This window comes from Malaclemys terrapin, chromosome 11, assembly GCF_027887155.1.
Source record: "Malaclemys terrapin pileata isolate rMalTer1 chromosome 11, rMalTer1.hap1, whole genome shotgun sequence".
NCBI lineage: Eukaryota > Metazoa > Chordata > Testudines > Emydidae > Malaclemys > Malaclemys terrapin.
The window spans coordinates 61,882,361-61,899,896 of NC_071515.1; the positions used below are offsets into that span (position 1 = coordinate 61,882,361).

General features: G+C 39.3%; 1 protein-coding gene across 9 annotated transcripts in view; it reads right to left on the minus strand.

The window, feature by feature from the left end:
- Positions 1–17,536, minus strand: part of R3HDM1 (R3H domain containing 1) — a 147,233-nt gene that overhangs the window by 4,603 nt on the left and 125,094 nt on the right. For all 9 annotated transcript variants that reach the window (XM_054043864.1, XM_054043865.1, XM_054043869.1 and 6 more), the window contains 6 exons: positions 13,769–13,917; positions 11,291–11,394; positions 3,726–3,895; positions 3,346–3,496; positions 1,487–1,569; positions 499–583 (listed from right to left, as the gene is read on the minus strand). In XM_054043864.1, coding sequence (XP_053899839.1) covers positions 499–583; positions 1,487–1,569; positions 3,346–3,496; positions 3,726–3,895; positions 11,291–11,394; positions 13,769–13,917 — 742 coding nt within the window. The remainder of the gene's footprint in view (positions 1–498; positions 584–1,486; positions 1,570–3,345; positions 3,497–3,725; positions 3,896–11,290; positions 11,395–13,768; positions 13,918–17,536) is intronic.

Below are 17,536 nucleotides of genomic sequence, written 5' to 3' on the forward strand. Positions count from 1 at the left end.
AACCCGCTATGCTTCCAAACAGATTCCATTGACTTTGCTGTACCCCCTACAAGCACCTTCCATACTGCTACACCTTCACGAGATCCCATGTAACCAACTCCTACAGACACTCACCCCCACAACATCCATGCACACTACTTTGCTGCACTCTACCTACAGATATTTTCCAGGCATTACTCCCTTATAGATAGGAATTTCAACAGTGACAAAGGCTATGACCCCAGACTATCTCCTCTCTGCTGAGACCCCTCTGACTTTCCTACACAGATACACAACACCAACATAGGCAACTCCTACTCTCCTGCATCCCATGTGTAGACACCCATTAATATCCAGTCCTCTCTGTCATGTATCCAATTCTGCATCAGATGTCACAGTCCCATTCCCATACACAGGTCTGAATAATACAATAAATAAATTAGAATAATGCTCTCTCACTGCTTCTGTTTTTGATTCAGCAGTTCTCTCAGAGTGCAGCATCACCCAACAGTTACATACCTGGTTCCCCTGCACCAAGATCTGCTGAAGCGGCCTTCTTAGCTGGTTTCCTTCCTCTGTTTCCATGTCTGTGTCCAGGTTGACACTGAGCTCAGACAAACATCACATGGTTAGAATGATTACATTTGTAATATTAAAGGTTACAAACAAGAGTTACAAGTAACAAGAGTCACAAGTTATGAACCACTGTCCCTGAGCGCGGTAGTTAGTATGCTACACTATGATAGTATAGAAGAGGGACAGATTTCTGGGTCCACTGTCATTCCTGGGGCCTAGCATCATTGCATGTTCAGTCCCTGGTATGAGGGCAAATAGAAGGGAAAGGTGAAAGTAGCATGTTAGCCAATACATATATATTAGGTGTAATATACACCATGATAATAGGTATTATATGCATGGTTTTAATACAGTACAATGACAATGGTGGATTAGCCACTGGGCCAATGGGGCCCTGAAAAAATGGGCAGCCCCATGCCCCGACCTCCCTGGCTGGAGCGCCAGGCAGGCAGGCAGAGCAAGCTCCTACATCCCCACCTTGCTCCCCGGCTGGAGCAAGCCCTCGCGCCCTGACCCATTTCCCCTGCAGACCACAGGTTAAAAACTACTATGGGAATTACAACCTTTTGCGGACCCCTTAGACCAGTGGTTCTCAAACTTTTGCACTGGCGACCCCTTTCACATACCAAGCGTCTGAGTGTGACCTCCCCCTTATAAATGAAAAACACTTTTTAATATATTTAAACACAATTATAAATGCTGGAGGCCAAGCGGGGCTTGGGGTGGAGGCTGACAGCTCGCGACCCCTCATGTAATGACCTCGTCCCGACCCCCAGTTTGAGAACCCCTGCCTTAGACATAGTCTGCGTACCCCCGGGGTCCATGGACCACAGGTTGAAAATCACTACATTAGAATTTGTAGTGTAGAACCAGCCAAGTGGTACAGACTAACATGGTGTAGACATGCCCAGGAGTTGGCATTTGTTTATACCTGTTGGCCTGTTACATGTCCATGTAATAAGGGAGGAGGGTTATATTGCAGTGGCTGGCCAAGCAATGGGTATCTGGCATCTCCTGAAGATGAGAAAAATAGTCTTAATACTTTTTCTTGGTTTAATATAAAAACTCTAAATGCTCTTAACAGTCTACACCTCACAAATATGGTATACAATATAGAATGAATGTATACACGGAAATAATTGTAATGTGGTTACCACCAGAAAAAATACAAGAGTTGACATCTTAACAGAGCGAAAAAGCACTTAAAGAATTCACCAGACAATGGTAAACTTGTGGGGAAATAATCAACTGAGCACAAACTGTCAAGTTCAGAAGTCGCGGACTCAGGGCTCGTTAAATTTAAAAATACATTTTTTAAAAGTTATCGGAAGCACTTGTATCCCCTGGTTTCTCTGCCATAATCTCATCTAGATTCAAATCTCCCCAAAGACTTTTAATAAGATTAAAACTTGTTGCAATGTTTCAAATAGCATGTGCACAGCTCCACCCTGGTCCAATTCCACCCACATCTTGAAATTCCCATCCACTTGAGGGGTCCGTAAGGTGATTGAATCGAAATCTTTAAAAATTATGAAAAGGGACTAAGGAAGCTGAGACATGATTGACAATAGGAAGTCTAACATTTATGCAAAAGTTAGTGAACACATGCAATTTATTAGGGAAAGAAGCCTATGTAGAGAATATGTTCAAAAATAAATACAATTTATTTCTGAAAAGCAAGGCAATAAAGAATTTCTTTTTCTGCCTGCAAACTTTTTCCACATATCACACCCATTATTCTAGAATTCTAGAGCTGCATCTACCCTTCAGTTTCTGACAGGTAGCAGCAACTAATCAGATAATAAACTTTTTAGCTACCTAATCAATTGTTATGTGCTATACACTGGCTCACTAATCTGGACTTGGTTATTTGAACACTGTGAATCAACTGTCTTGTCATGACAGAAGAATAGTCACGTCTCTAATCAGTGAAAACTTCACACTCATTGCTCTTCCATTAAAATGATGGCAGCAGGTTCTGCTCTTGGTCTTTTACAAGGAGTTTCTCTGAAAAAATACTAATCATGAGAGCATGGCAGACCCAAAAGGATCGAGATGGCAGGACTCTCTACTTTCTGGCCCATTGATGATAATGATGAGAGGTCACTCCTACAGCTCTATATCAATTATTAGTAACATTACTGTGGTCGTGTCTAGAGGCTCCTGTCTCATTGTTCTGGGCAGTGTACAAACATAACGGTCTTTGATCCAAAGAGTTTACAGTGTAAGTAGTGGCTTGATCAGTGGATTAATCAATGGATTGAGGATGAAGAATGAAAAGTCTGGTGAAAAGGCAGTTTATCGTATCCTACATTTCTACTTCCCCTTCCCATGTACCATGTCACTCCCACCTAGTGCAATGAGTAGGCATATAGGACTGACCTAGCTTTTCTATCCATAAAAATAACATCCGTTGTGACAGCATATTTAAGGTTTGCGGTTTCAATATAAAACTTTAAGCAAATATATCTAAAACTAATTTGTTTTGTTTTAATTAAAATATATCCCAAATTTACAATTCCTTAGTGCTAAAAGTTATTTATGAAGGAGCTGCATGGTTCTAAAAGCCATTACGAGCACGAAGTTCATGGCTTTTTTATTTTATTTGGGGCAAAGGAGGGTATAGAAGCATAAAGTTATTTTTTATATAATTCAAGAAACACATTTTTGAACACACTGGCAAAAACATTAAAAATCAAATCACAATTTGCCCTCAAAACTGATGACAATTGAAAAAAATGGAACATTCATGTATTTTTTATATATATTTCAGTTAGCTAAAAATCTTACCTTGTCCAGGGACAAAAGATCTAGAAAATTGGGACACAATAGAAAGAGGTGTTAACGTGGGACGGAGATTTTTCATGTTTGATAGTTGAACTGGTGCTGGTGACTGGGCTGGTGAGGTGGCAGGACTATTTAGTTGAGGACTATGCTGTAACTAGAGTAAACATGACACAAAGATATTGGTTCCTGAAAAGTCAGTGATTTTAAATTTATTTACTTGAACATATCACATATTTATAATATTCAAATCCTGGACACAACAACATTAATATTACTGTTTGACAAGCACTGGATTTATTTTGTTCCTCTCCAGAAATGAATTCTCTCTTTTTAAATATGAGTCATAATACGAATGATCTCAGGGGAAAAAAAACAAATCATACCTGTGTGGCACTTTCTAAAGTGCTAAACTCGGTGGATTTCTGTCCTCTTTGATGGTCACAATAATATTTATTTTGTTTCCATTGAGGAGGTGAATGGGTTCGAGGCTGAGGATTGTTGGGTATATTTAGCTGCATCATTACTACTCCTCCACCTGGTGGTGGAGCTACTGCTACAAAACAAAAAGTGGGAGGTTATTGTTAGAAATTAGTTCACTGTGCAACTCATGCTTTATTTACTGAAAATTAGGAAAGTGACAAAAACAGCTAGTGAGATAATAGGTTGCTGGTTTTTGAAAATACAGGGATTGGTCTTCTGTAGAATATTTTATTTCCACTACCAAATAAAATCATTATAGATCACTTAAAAGGAAGATTTGTAAAAATGAGTTGAGCTATTGAAACTTTTAATATCATTATTAAAACATTTTCTAAGCAAATTGTTTTATCAAGCAGTAATTGGAAAATGCTCTAAATTTACCATGGTTTTATTTTCTGAACAATCATTAGAGCAATCATTACTTGAAGACAGGTGAATATTTAAGACACAAAATCAAATAATTAAAAATTAAAGTAAGCCAGTGTCAAGGTATGCTGTACGTTAGGCAAAAGTAGCTGGATAAAAATAAAAACTGTCCATTATGCTTCATGGCAATTAGCAATGATATGCTCAGTGTTTTATTTTTAAGAAAAGACACAGTAAAAAACAAGCATAATATTTAACTCTTATATAGTGCCTTGCATCAGAGGAAGCTGGATTAATCCCCAATACTCAAGTGAGGCGAACATCCTCATTTACAGATAGCCTGGTGAAAATGAGTGAGTGAGGGTGGGGGAGAGCAAGCGACAGAAAGAGGGGGGATGGAGTGAGTGAGGGGGAGCCTCAGGGATGGGGCAAGGGTGTTCGGTTTTGTGCGATTAGGAAGTTGGCAACCCTAGAATAAAGCAAATGGTTTCATGTAAGAATTTATTTTAATTGTCCATCTTTATAAAGATCCATAGAGACCACAATCCACAAATTTTACCACGAACTGCTTTTACTTGACTGGTGTTACTGCAGATTTTGGACACAGAAGACTTGCATTTTTAAATTTGGAAGCTACTGAAAAAAAGTTGCTTATAGTTTTCACTTCACTACGCAACAGATCAGTTAACTCACAAAAAGCCCAGTGGTTTTGCTGCATTTCTAAACAAATAATTAATTGCAGGCTTTTATAGTGAGGTCTCATATTACTAAGACTACATTACTTTTGCAAAATATACTATGCTATGAAATGTTTACTAGTACTCTACATGAAGTTCTATAAATGATTAACACCAAACACATCAAAATAAATGAAGTAAAAATAATATTTTGCACATCTAAATTTTCTTCCAGCCTCAGATCAAAAAGCATTTTACAATGTTAGGGAAGTAGTATCCACGTTTTAAAGATGAAGAAACTAAGGCACAGAATGGTTTGTGACTTGACCAAGGCCACTAAGGGAGTCAAATGACAAAATAGGGAATACAACTTCGAACTCTTGATTTAGTCTGTTGCTGTAATCTCCAGAAAATGCAACAACAAATAAATATTCATAATATACATAATATAAATATGCAATTATATATAGGGAGACTATATGATGGGACCATATAAAGATTTTATTGGGCATGGTTGTTATGGAAGCATAATTTTGAAGTGGCAAAGGCATAAATAAAGATTGCATTTCTTCCTGAAAGTTTGCCAATTAAACCGCCGAATTACAGATCATGACATATGCACTGTCTATATGTCACATATTTTACTGGAATTATTTTTGTAACTCTCCATCTGTTCAGACAGATTCCCTTAGCACTAGGAGTCCAACTGCCGAGACTTAGACCGAGAAAAAAAATACATTTTTCTAAAACCTCGAAAAGTTACCTAACAGCTTTTCTAAACAAACCTGAAAATGCTTCTCTAACACAAAAAAGTGACTCTGTGCTCCCTGTAAGTAATCAGTCCCATTTTCTGACAAACAAAAATACAAAAGCATTTGTTTCTTTCTACTCCTGTCAATCCTGCAGAGCCTATACAGTCAAGAGAAGGAGAGCTGGTTTCTATTACACTTTGTGCAATTATTAAAAAAAAAAATTTCCAATCCAATAGGGTTTGCATCCAAACCCCAAACAAGCTTATTGATGGTGATGGGGCTACACAGATGCCACTGTGGGCATAATCTGGCCTGCAGAAACTTTATTATTGGTTATGATGCATGAGGAGGAAAACCCAGATTGACTCTTAACACTGGACTGAATTCCCTTCAAGTGCTCCAAATAATCTGTTCCCAGAGACAGACTCAGTCACTTGCCTCCACACCTTTATAGACACCACTATCTATCCTTTCCAAACTGGATTATTGTCCCTAAAGGGCACTGTTACCTGAATTACACCCTTTTCTTCTCTCAAAAAAAAAAAAAAAAAAAATTTTTTTTACACTCATGTCACTCAAGATTCCTCACACCATCTCTTTAATTCAAACTCTAGTAGATCTGATCCATGCCTCCCAATGGTGTTGCACCAAAACTATCAAGATGGATTATTAACTAGCCAGAGTGGGAGAACACCTTATTGAATCGTTAGACCATCTGGTTTATTTTTAGGCATTCTGGAGTGACTCACTCTTCAAGAACCATAGATAAACAAGCTTCAAACAAAGAAAAAAAATATATACTGCAGATGAACTGAAATAGTGTACTGCTAAAAGAAGTCTGCCATCTTGCCAATGTCCTGCAAGTTAATCCCTCAACAGTAAGCTAGGGTTACCATATTTAACAAATAAAAAAAGAGGACCCTCCACAGGGTCCTGGCCCCGCCCATTTATCACCCCCAGCCCCGCCCCAACTCCGCCCCTTCCCCGCCCTAACTCCGCCCCCTCCTCCCTCCCACTCCCAGCCATGCGAAAAGGGCTGCCCGAGCGCTACCGGCTTCACGGTTTGCCGGGCAGCCCCCAGACCCTGCGCCCCCGGCCGGCGCTTCCCCAGCGCAGCTGAAGCCCGGGAGGGGAAGCGCCCAGCCGGGGGCACAGGGTCCGGAGGCTGCCCGGCAAACCCGTGAAGCCGGTAGCGCTTGGGCTTCGGGCAGCCCTTATGCCTCCGGACCCTGAGCCCCCGGCCGGGCACTTCCCCTCCCAGGCTCTGGAGGCAAGGGGGCTGCCTGAAGCCCATAGCGCTCGGGCAGCTCGGCTCTTAAACAGAGCCGAACAGTCAGGGGAGGAGCAGAGCAGCCGTGGGAGGGGAAGTGCCCGGCCGGCATTTTCCCGGACATGTTCGGCTTTTTGGCAATTCCCCTCCGGACGGGGGTTTGATTGCCAAAAAGCTGGACATGTCCGGGAAAAACAGGACGTATGGTAACCCTAAGTAAGCTTAATATTAGAAAGGTATACAAATTATCTACTAACACAGGGCTCTCAAAGAGAGGAGTGTGAGCAACTGGTCTGTTCATAGTACTGATATTTATATGAGATATTTATAATCTCAGTTCTAAACTTGCCGGCAATAGAACCTCAGAGTTATAAACACCAGAGTTACTGACTGATCAACTACACACCTCATTTGGAACTGTAAGTGTCCAATTAGGCAGCAGCAGAACCAAAAAAAACCCACCCCAAACTACAATACAGTACTGTGTTAAACGTCAACTACTAAAAAAATAAAGCGAAAGTTTAAAAAAGATTTGATGAGTTAAGGAAATTGTGTTGTTTCATTTAAATTAAGATGGTTTAAAGCAGCATTTTTCTTCTGCACAGTAAAGTTTCAAAGCTGTATTAAGTCAACGTTCAGTTGTAAACTTTAACCCAAAACAATTATCAAAAAACCCTATGACAGCTATCCAACACAAAAACAAGAAGTGAAAGCTTCTACAGCACTCCATAACCCACTGAACACCTTTGGGAAACACTGGGGTACCAGGACCCACCACATGGATACTATACAACACTCCATCATCATCAATTTATCAAGACTACCCCTGAATTATCTGTACTCTCCATGGGACTGAACTTCTGCACCCATCAGAAAACCTGATATACTAACTTGTGAAGAACTAGAACTAGGAGGGAGGGATAGCTCAGTGGTTTGAGCATTGGCCTGCTAAACCCAGGGTTGTGAGTTCAATCCTTGAGGGGGCCACTTGGGGATCTGGGGCAAAATTAGTACTTGGTCCTGCTAGTGAAGGCAGGGGGCTGGACTCGATGACCTTTCAAGGTCCCTTCCAGTTCTAGGAGATGGGATATCTCCATTAATTTAATTTAATTTAAAAGACTTCTTTCACTGTCTCTACCTCAAGTTATTTTTCAACAATCATGACACCACCCTCAACTCCAGCTCCTACCAAGTCACAGGAAAAATCAATCATCTGACTGGACACCTGAAAACTGATGAAACCACACACTTGATCATTACATCGACAGCTTCAGGAAAAAAATTGTCTGTGAAATCCTTAAACATATCACAATCTCTGCACTGCTAAGAGGACAGCTATACAGTCTTTGAAATCCAACCACCAGATAGTGATCAAACCAACAGAAAAGGTGGTGCCATCACAGCCCTAAACTGTGATGACTACGTTAACAAGACCAACCAAAAACTCTGACACCACTATAAAGAACTCAAAGATGACTCCACAGCACAATTCACCCAAGAATATCACCTAATCCTTCCCCAAACACCTCAAAAAGAAGCTCTGTATCCTCATCCCCCAGGAACCCACTCCAGGGATCATCTACATGCTTCCCAAGAAACACAAACAAGGGAACCCAGGTAGACCCATCCCATCTGGCCATGGCACTCTTACTGAAGGAATATCAGGATTCATCACCACACAGAGGACCAGGTTCCTCCAAGACAAAACCTACTTCCTCCAGAAACACTGCTGCATCAACAATCTTCCTCAGAACATCATCATGGATGTAATCCCCTCACCCCCAAACACCAACATTACTCACAATGATAGCATCACTGCCTGCCTCAAATATCTACAAAACAACGGACACCACTCAGATATCTACCCCAAATACACTGCTTCAATAGAGGGAAAAAACACCTTTCTGACAGCACACCCTTAGTTGTCACACTGGACACCATATGGGGTATCATCAAACAATTACAACCCCATACTCGATGGTGACCACATCCTCAAAGAAATCTTTCCTGAACTCCATCTTCTGGTCTTTGTACCCACCAAGCTCATCAACAGAAGCAAACTCTTCACAGACTGAGACACACCAATTCAAAGCTGCACCAGACACTGCCAGAAAAAGAGATGTAAAACCTGAAGGCATATCTCCACCGCTGTGATCATAAATACTCCCATAACACACCTTTCAAAACTCATGGGTCCCACTATGCCTATCACAACATGTGATGTACCTCATCCACTGCATTATGTGCCCAAACAACTAAGTAGGTGAAACCAGACAATCACACAGAGAAATTATAAAAGACAAAAATGCCACCTCACCCATGAGTAAGGCCCTACTTGAATCGCAGGATGATTAAAAAAAAAAAAAATAATAATAATAATAATAAAAAATAAAAAAATCGTGGCTGAGTTGCAGACAAGCAATGGAAAATTGTGGAAAAGTAATAATGGACGTTATTATTTGCAGTAATAAGATCGATTATTACTTTTCTGCGATTTTCTGCTGTCGGATGCCCGGGGCTAAGAGCAGGGGCTCCTGCTGTCAAAATTGCAGTGGAAGCACAATATGGCGGGATCTGCAATTTCTGCAACATTGTAAATTAAGTAGGGCCTTACCCAGGAGTGAACATGTTTCTCAAAACGATCACTCCCATATATGACCTCTCAGTCCTCATCTTCAAAGGAAATCTGCACAACACCTTCAAAAGATGAGCCAAGAACTTAAAATCATACCTCTAACTAGGAAATAAAAATCATGGACTTAATAAAGACACTGGATTTATGGCTTATTACAACAATCTGCAACCCAGTAGCCCCCATTTTTTGTCCTATGACTGGCCACTTAACCTTGAATGGCCTCTTACAACATGCGCTAACTACTTAAGCTAAACAATCTGTTCCAACTTGTATTCAGCTGTGACACCTTCCCAGACCTGAAAAAGTGCTCTGTATAAGATTAAAAGCTCATCTTTTTCACCAACAAAAGTTGGTCTAATAAAAAATATTACCTCACCCACCTTGTCTCGCTAATATCCTGGGGACCAACATGGCTACAACAATGCAAACTAATGTTTGTAAAACACTTTGTATGTGAAAAGCTCCATATGCCTGCTACTACTACTACTATTATTATTTATCAGGTTTATTATTTATTTCAGTACATGCACAAAAACACCATTTTATTCTGAAAGGTGGTTTAAGCTAGCCAGGTGATTCTGCCAAATCACATTCTCACCTGGAGAAACATGCCCCAAATAAAGCCACTGAAATTAGCCATTATTTTGTCTGGAGTTTCATTTTTTTAAATTTTATAATTATATCAGTGGAGAGAAGGTCGGTGGGGGATAAAGGAACAGTGAGTATACTTCATACAGACACAATTAAAGTGACAGCTGGTAACTTGACTAACTATTACAACAATCTGATAACTTACTATACTTCTTTGGACAGAATGGTTGTTATAAATTAGGAAAGTAAAAGCAGTGAATAAGCCTACCATATACAAATCCTGGAGGAGTTAGTTTCCTGTGACCTCTAGCTGAACAAATTACTGTCCCCCTGCCCATAGCTTGAAGAATGCCTACTATTTTCCCTCCTCTCCCCCAGCATGACTTCTCCATTGTTGTTTCTGGTTCAACTGATGAAAACTAGAATCTGTTTCCTGAGCACAGGAGCTAACTACACTGCTTCCACGACGTACCCAGCCTCTGCTGGATCAGGTGCAAAATCAAGTCTCAAACTTAGATGTCCCAATTCTAGACTATATGGCCAGCTGGAAGGAAATACAATCATTCTTACAGATCAGCAATCATCCCTACTGAATAACTCTTCTAAGGGGATCCACCAATAATTTAAATTTTATTCCTTTTTAAAATATAGGTGGAATCCTAGCCTACATAAAACCATAGGAACCAACAAGATTTAGGAAAGTGCATTTGAGCAGAAGTTGCACAAAAGCTCCAAACTGTAACATGTTCAATTACTATGATGTATTGCAAGTTATAAATAGTAAGGGAGAAATATTTCAGTAAACTCCCTTGTCTTTCAAAAATGATCTCTTCATTAATAATTTAGTTTGTGTTTGCAATCTTCTCCTGTCTCAACTCTCAACCACGGCATACTGAAATATGTTATTACATTTTAGAAAAAAACTATTTATAAGCTTTCCATAACATGAGGCAAATAACAGTGAGAAATCAGGCTAAATCCCCAGTATACCTCAGTGACATCAACTGCTGGTTTTAAAATATATCTATAAAGCTAATGCACGGATTAATTCTAAATTGCCCCCTTTCCGCTGCATTTATCAAAATACACAGCATAATAATAGCTAGAACTTTTTCTTAGTCATTCAGAAAACGTAGTTCTGATTACTTCACCAACCACCAAAGTTATATTCCCATACCTGTACACTGTTGTCCTTGAAGCTGCTGTGAGTTGCATGGGGAAGATGTTCTAGGAAACTGCATTGGCTCTGATCCTGGAGGCTGCAAATATCCTACTGATGAACTGCAGTAAACAATACAACGGTGACATATAAATGAGAATTAAAAAGATTATATATATTTATTATTTCAACCATTGCTTTTGAACTAGTTGACAACACATGCTACATACGGGTAAATAGAATTTTTATATCAATTCCCCAAAGAAAATATACTTCTCTTTTTTTATTCATTATCTTTTTTTTTTTTTTTAAATAGAAAAGACTAAAAAAGAAATTTCAGGACTCTTCACACCTCATGACTTAGGCCTGGTCTACAAAGTGATACAACTTTCTAGTGACTATACTGGTATAGTTAAAGTAGCATAACCTCCCAGTGGTGATGAAGTGATATTAGTATGAAGGTGCTTTATTTTGGTATTCCCTTCCAGGAAAGGGAAGAAACTTTACTGATAAGGTAACTTTACACCAGTGTAACTGTGTCTACACAAGGGGTTATACTATAGAATTATTTCTGTAAAAACAGTCACTGCCCCACCATATCCCCAACAGTTTTAGCGGTAAAAAACGGTGTGTAGACCAGGACTTATAGGACGGCAGTCTACATCTTTTCATGTCTGTGCTCTGAAAGAGATTGCTAATCTATAAGAATAATTTTAGAAACTGTTAGTGACACAAAACCTATCTACAAGCAAGAAAGCTCAAATACAAAACTGCGTGTAACAAACAGGTCCTCCAGGAAAGCTTTCAGGCTCCTGGGTCCAAAGGTTATAATGTCCTTTAGTAAATGTAAACAAGAATAAATTTAGAGGACAGGAAGACATAATCCATCAACATTTTGGCCATAAATAATTTCCTGACTTTGATGAATGCAGAAACAATGAAGATGGTGATAGCTTTTGGCGTGAATTATTATTATAAAGTATAAAAGTAAAAGATGGATGGACAGAGGCCCATATAGGACTGACACTGTGGATCTCTCTCTTTTCTCTGTGTTCATTTTCACTTTGTTTAATACCCTGCCTCACAGTCTGATTCTAGGCACCCCCAAATTCTCCTGTCAAGGCCTCCCCACACGGTGAAAAAGGGCCACCATCTTCGCTGAGGGTACACTGCAGCTTTAGTCCCATTGACAGTAATGGGGGAATCAGAGAAGGGCTAAAATTTGAAAGATGGAAGGCTGAAGTCAGAAATTTATGAGATCCCTTTAAAAATATTGTGAGACTTGCAACAAAGTTATATGAGTTGGTAGCACAGAGTAAAGAGTCACAGAATTGAGCCTTAAAGTTGCTTACAAATGTAAGAGGCTTTTCTTGTATCCCTTGCATACCCACGCTTCTATTTTGGATTCAAAAGGAGCATTGGCTGTGCAAGGAATGCAAGATTGGGCTGAAGGCCAGGGAGCAGAACAGGGAGTTGCATGCTGGCTCAAAGCCAGACAGCAGAGCAGGCTGAAGGCAGGAGTTCAACGGAGGAGCTTACTCACTGACTTCTCAGGGCCAGAGAGCAGGACTCAGAGGAATCATGAGAGGGCCATTGACTTTGAGGACTCAAATCTGTATTACCGTCCCTTCCCAAAGTCACTTCTGTGACAAACCTAGAGGCTAAAGAAGTCTCTCCAAAGTTTTAAATGTCATGGCAAAAAGGAATTAATGCATTTCCTGGGGCGTGGCGTAAAAACAGTGTTCCCTGAACAAGTGGCTCTCAACCTTTCCAAACTACAGTACCCTTTTCAGCAGTCTGATTTGTCTTGTGTACCCCCAACTTTCACCTCACTTAAAATCTACTTGCTTACAAAGTCAGACATAAAAATATGGAAGTGTCACAGTACACTATTACTGAAAAATTTGTTTACTTTCTCATTTTTACCATATAATTATAAAATAAATTAATTGGAATATAAATATTATACTTACATTTCAGCGTATAGTATATAGAGCAGTATAAACAAGTAATTGTCTGTATGACATTTTAGTTTATACTGACTTCACTTGAGCTTTTTATGTAGCCTATTGTAAAACAAGGCAAATATCTAGTTGAGTTGATGTACCCCATGGAAGACCTCTGCATACTCCCAGCGGTATGCATACCCATGATTGAAAACCACTACCCTGAATGATTCAGCAAATACTCAAACTAGAAATTCTGTTACAATAAGTTACTTCAAGAAGTAGCCTGAGAATCTTTTTGTTTTGATTTTTCAATCACAAGTAAGTGGGTCCCAATTACTGAAGATAACAGTGTTATATCTACCTTCCATGAATAATAGGAAATAAAGGTGACATAAAAATATATAATTTTGTTACCTACCTGTAAGAAGTGGCCACAAAGCCACACTAAGAACTAATATTGAAAATACTAAGATCCTAAAGCAAACTCTGTTAGGGGACTGGAAAGTAATAAGCAGGTTATTGAAGATCAATTTACTGAATTACTCACCTTAAATTATTCTGTTGACCTGATGGAATGACACTGTAATAAACGGGTATTCCTGTTGTGGGCAGTCCTTGATTTGACTGACTGGGAATTATAACAGGCTGCTGATATGTCTGCTGGGGCATTCCTTGGGAACCTTGAGGCACTGAAACCTAAAGATTGAGAACATATGAAGACTTATTTTCTGCAAAAAAGTTCCTTCTCTGCCTCCAGACCACTCACATGACAGAAGAGTTTGTTAAAAATACAGCTAATGTTAAACACTAAAACACACGTTAATTCCATAATTACCCTATCAGAGATATTACCCATCCTAGAAAATTCCCCACCTGATTATCTAACTACATATTCTAACAATTCAATTTTTGATGAACCTGTGGAGTCTGATGTATTTAAATCAGAATTGTATCAGATTTAATATTTATGAGACAAATATCCAAGTCAAATAATATGCAACTAATTGAATATGTAAAGTTATCAAGCTACATTTATAGTATAAAGCAGTTAAAATTAGGGCTGTCAATCGCCATTAACTCTCGCGATTAACTCAAAAATTTAATCGTGATTAATCGCAGCATTAAACAATAGAATACCAATGAAATTTATTAAATATTTTGAACGTTTTTCTACATTTTTTTACATATATTGCATTCTGTGTTGTAATTGAAATCAAAGAGTATATTATTTTTTAATACAAATATTTGCACTATAAAAATGATAAAAGAAATTGTATCTCAATTCACCTCATACAAGTACTGTTGTGCAATCTCTGTTATTGAAGTGCACCTTACAAATGTAGATTTTTTTTTGTTTCATAACTGCACTCAAAAACAAAACAATGTAAAACTTCACAGCCTACAAGTCCACTCAGTCTTACTTCTTGTTCAGCCCGTTGCTAAGACAAACAAGTTTGTTTACATTTACAGGAGATCATTCTGCCCTCTTCTTATTTACAATGTCACCAGAAAGTGAGTACAAGCATTTGCATGGCACTTTTGTAGCTGGCATTGAAAGGTATTCACATGTCACATATGCTAAGTATTCATATGCCCTTCATGTTTTGGCCACCATTCCAGAGGACATGTTTCCATGCTGATGACATTTGTTAAAAAAATAATGCGTTAATTAAATTTGTGACTGAACTCCTTGGAGAAGAATTATGTGTCTCCTGCTCTGTTTTACCTGCATTCTGACATATATTTCATGTTATTGCTGGATCATCATCCGAGACTGCTCATATTGTTCATTTTAAGAACACTTTCACTACAGATTTCACAAAATGCAAAGAAGGTACCAATGTGAGATTTCTAAAGATAGCTACAGCACTCGACCCAAGGTTTAAGAATCTGAAGTGCCTTTCAAAATCTGAAAAGGATGAGGTGTGGCAGGAGTCTTAAAAGACCCAACACTCTGATGCGGAAACTACAGAACTCGAACCACCAAAAAAGAAAATCAATTATCTGCTGGTGGCATCTGACTCAGATAATGAAAATGAACATGTGTCGGTCTGCGCTGCTCTAGATTGTTATGGAGCAGAACCCATCATCAGCATGGACACATGTCCCCTGGAATGGTGGTTGAAGCATAAAGGGACATACGAATCTTTAGCACATCTGGCATGTAAATATCTTGCAATGCCAACTACAACAGTGCCATGAAAATTCCTGCTCTCACTTTCAGGTGACATTGTAAACAAGAAGCAGGAAGCATTATCTCCTGAAAATATAAACAAACTTGTTTGTCTGAGTGATTGGCTGAACAAGAAATAGGACTGAGTGGACTTGTAGGCTCTGAAGTTTTACATTGTTTTGTTTTTGAATGCAGTTTTTTTGTACATAATTCTACATCTGGAAGTTCAATTTTCATGATAAAGAGATTGCACTACAGTACTTGCATTAGGTGAATTGAAAAATACTATTTCTTTTGTTTGTTTACAGTGCAAATATTTGTAATAAATAAAAGGAGCACTGTACACTTTGTATTCTGTGTTGTAATTGAAATCAATATATTTGAAAATGTAGAAAACATCCAAAATATTTAAATAAATGGTATATTATTAACAGTGCAATTAATTGCAAATAATTTTTTTAATTGCTTGACAGCCCTAGTTAAAATATCACCTTATTTATGTGAAGGAAGGCAGTGTCACATGCTTGTGAGTAGCAGTGACTCAAGCAAGTTATCAGGCAGACTGGTTTTTGTTGTTTCCTATACTCCAATTTCATTTTTTGTTGTGAGCTGGTGTATTACTTTTTTTTTTTTTTTTTTTTTTTATTAAATGGGGAGGACTCTGAAGCTGGACCAAGACAAGGGGAGAAATCCAACTCCACTCATCAATGTGCCCATCAGACGTAAGAGGCAAACATGATGCCATTTTGCCTGGAGGGTAAGGCAGAAAGCCCAAGACTGTTATTTGACAGAAAATAAACTGGTAGCCTTAAGAGCGTGTACTGCAGAGTTGCAGTGGTAAAGGTGCAGGTGAATGCGTGAGTGTAAGATACAGATACGAAAACAAATGAAAAAATTCTAGGAGATGCACAATCCTCATGGAGAGATGGGCCAAACTCCTCAAAAATGTCAGGATGAAAAAGACCCATGTGTTGGTGAATCCCTGGTGCAGTGAAAGAACAGTTACTTACCTTATTGTAATGGTAGTTATTGGAGACATACTGTCCACATGCATGAGAGATTGGATTCTTTTGGCCAGCAGTGTCCATTGTGGCCATACCTGTCATCCTAGATGTACCGTGCCACATAAGGGCACATAGAGCAGCATGGGCCCGACTGTCCCTTCGTGCCTTCGCCCATACAGAGTCCCACAGGGCTAAGATACTGTAACAGCAAGGAAGGAAGACAGAATGTGGAATCCATTTGGACAACACATCTCAAAGAACCACAGTTACTGTAAAGGTAAATAACTGTTTCTTCTTTGAGCAATTGTTCATGTGGATTTCACTGTTGGTGATTAACAAGCAGTTGTCTGTTTGCTTGGAGATGGATAGTAGAAGTTTTACTTAAACAATGACCGCAGGATAGCCATATCAAAGTAGGCATCCAATGTGGAAACCTTTACAAAAGATTAGTGTCTTGTGTATGTGTGGACTGAAGTCCATGTAGCTGTCCTGCAGAGTTCAAAAACAGGAACATTCTTCAAACAGGCAACAGTAGAGGAAAAGGCAGAGCAGTTGTTGCTGAAACGTCTGCTTCTTTCTTGGCAGTTGAGATCCTTTGAGCTGGCAGAGGAATGCTGCTTGAAGAAAATATCTGGTAATACTTGCTTCCATCTGGAACATAACCGCTCAGGGAGCAGAGGCACCCTAGATCATTTAAGGAATGGAAAACCTCGTCCGTCTTTAAATTTAAAAGTTTGTTGCCTTCAAAGGGAGGTCCTCAATTGTTTGGCTACAGAGGTGTCTCATAAGATCTCCTGGGCTCCAATCTTCATAGATTTCCAGGAAGGTCCACAGTACACACCGCTATGTCAGATGCACCCAGTGCAGCCTGCAAGGAAGTGTAAAATATCAGCTGTCCTTTGGGCATGATCGTCTTTAGTTCCTCTTGGTGTTCTTGAGATAGCTTGCCCACAAATTCAGACACTTGTCCTAATTCAAATAATTATAATTGGACAGAAGCACTTGGGACTTAGTTATGTATGTCTGCCAGCTGGCAGACAGAGTGTGTATCTGAACAGATCCAGACTACTAGGGTCTTTTTCCCTAGGTTTAGGGTTTGGGAGGCCCCTGCTGCTTCGGCCTCTCTTAGGCCTGGTCC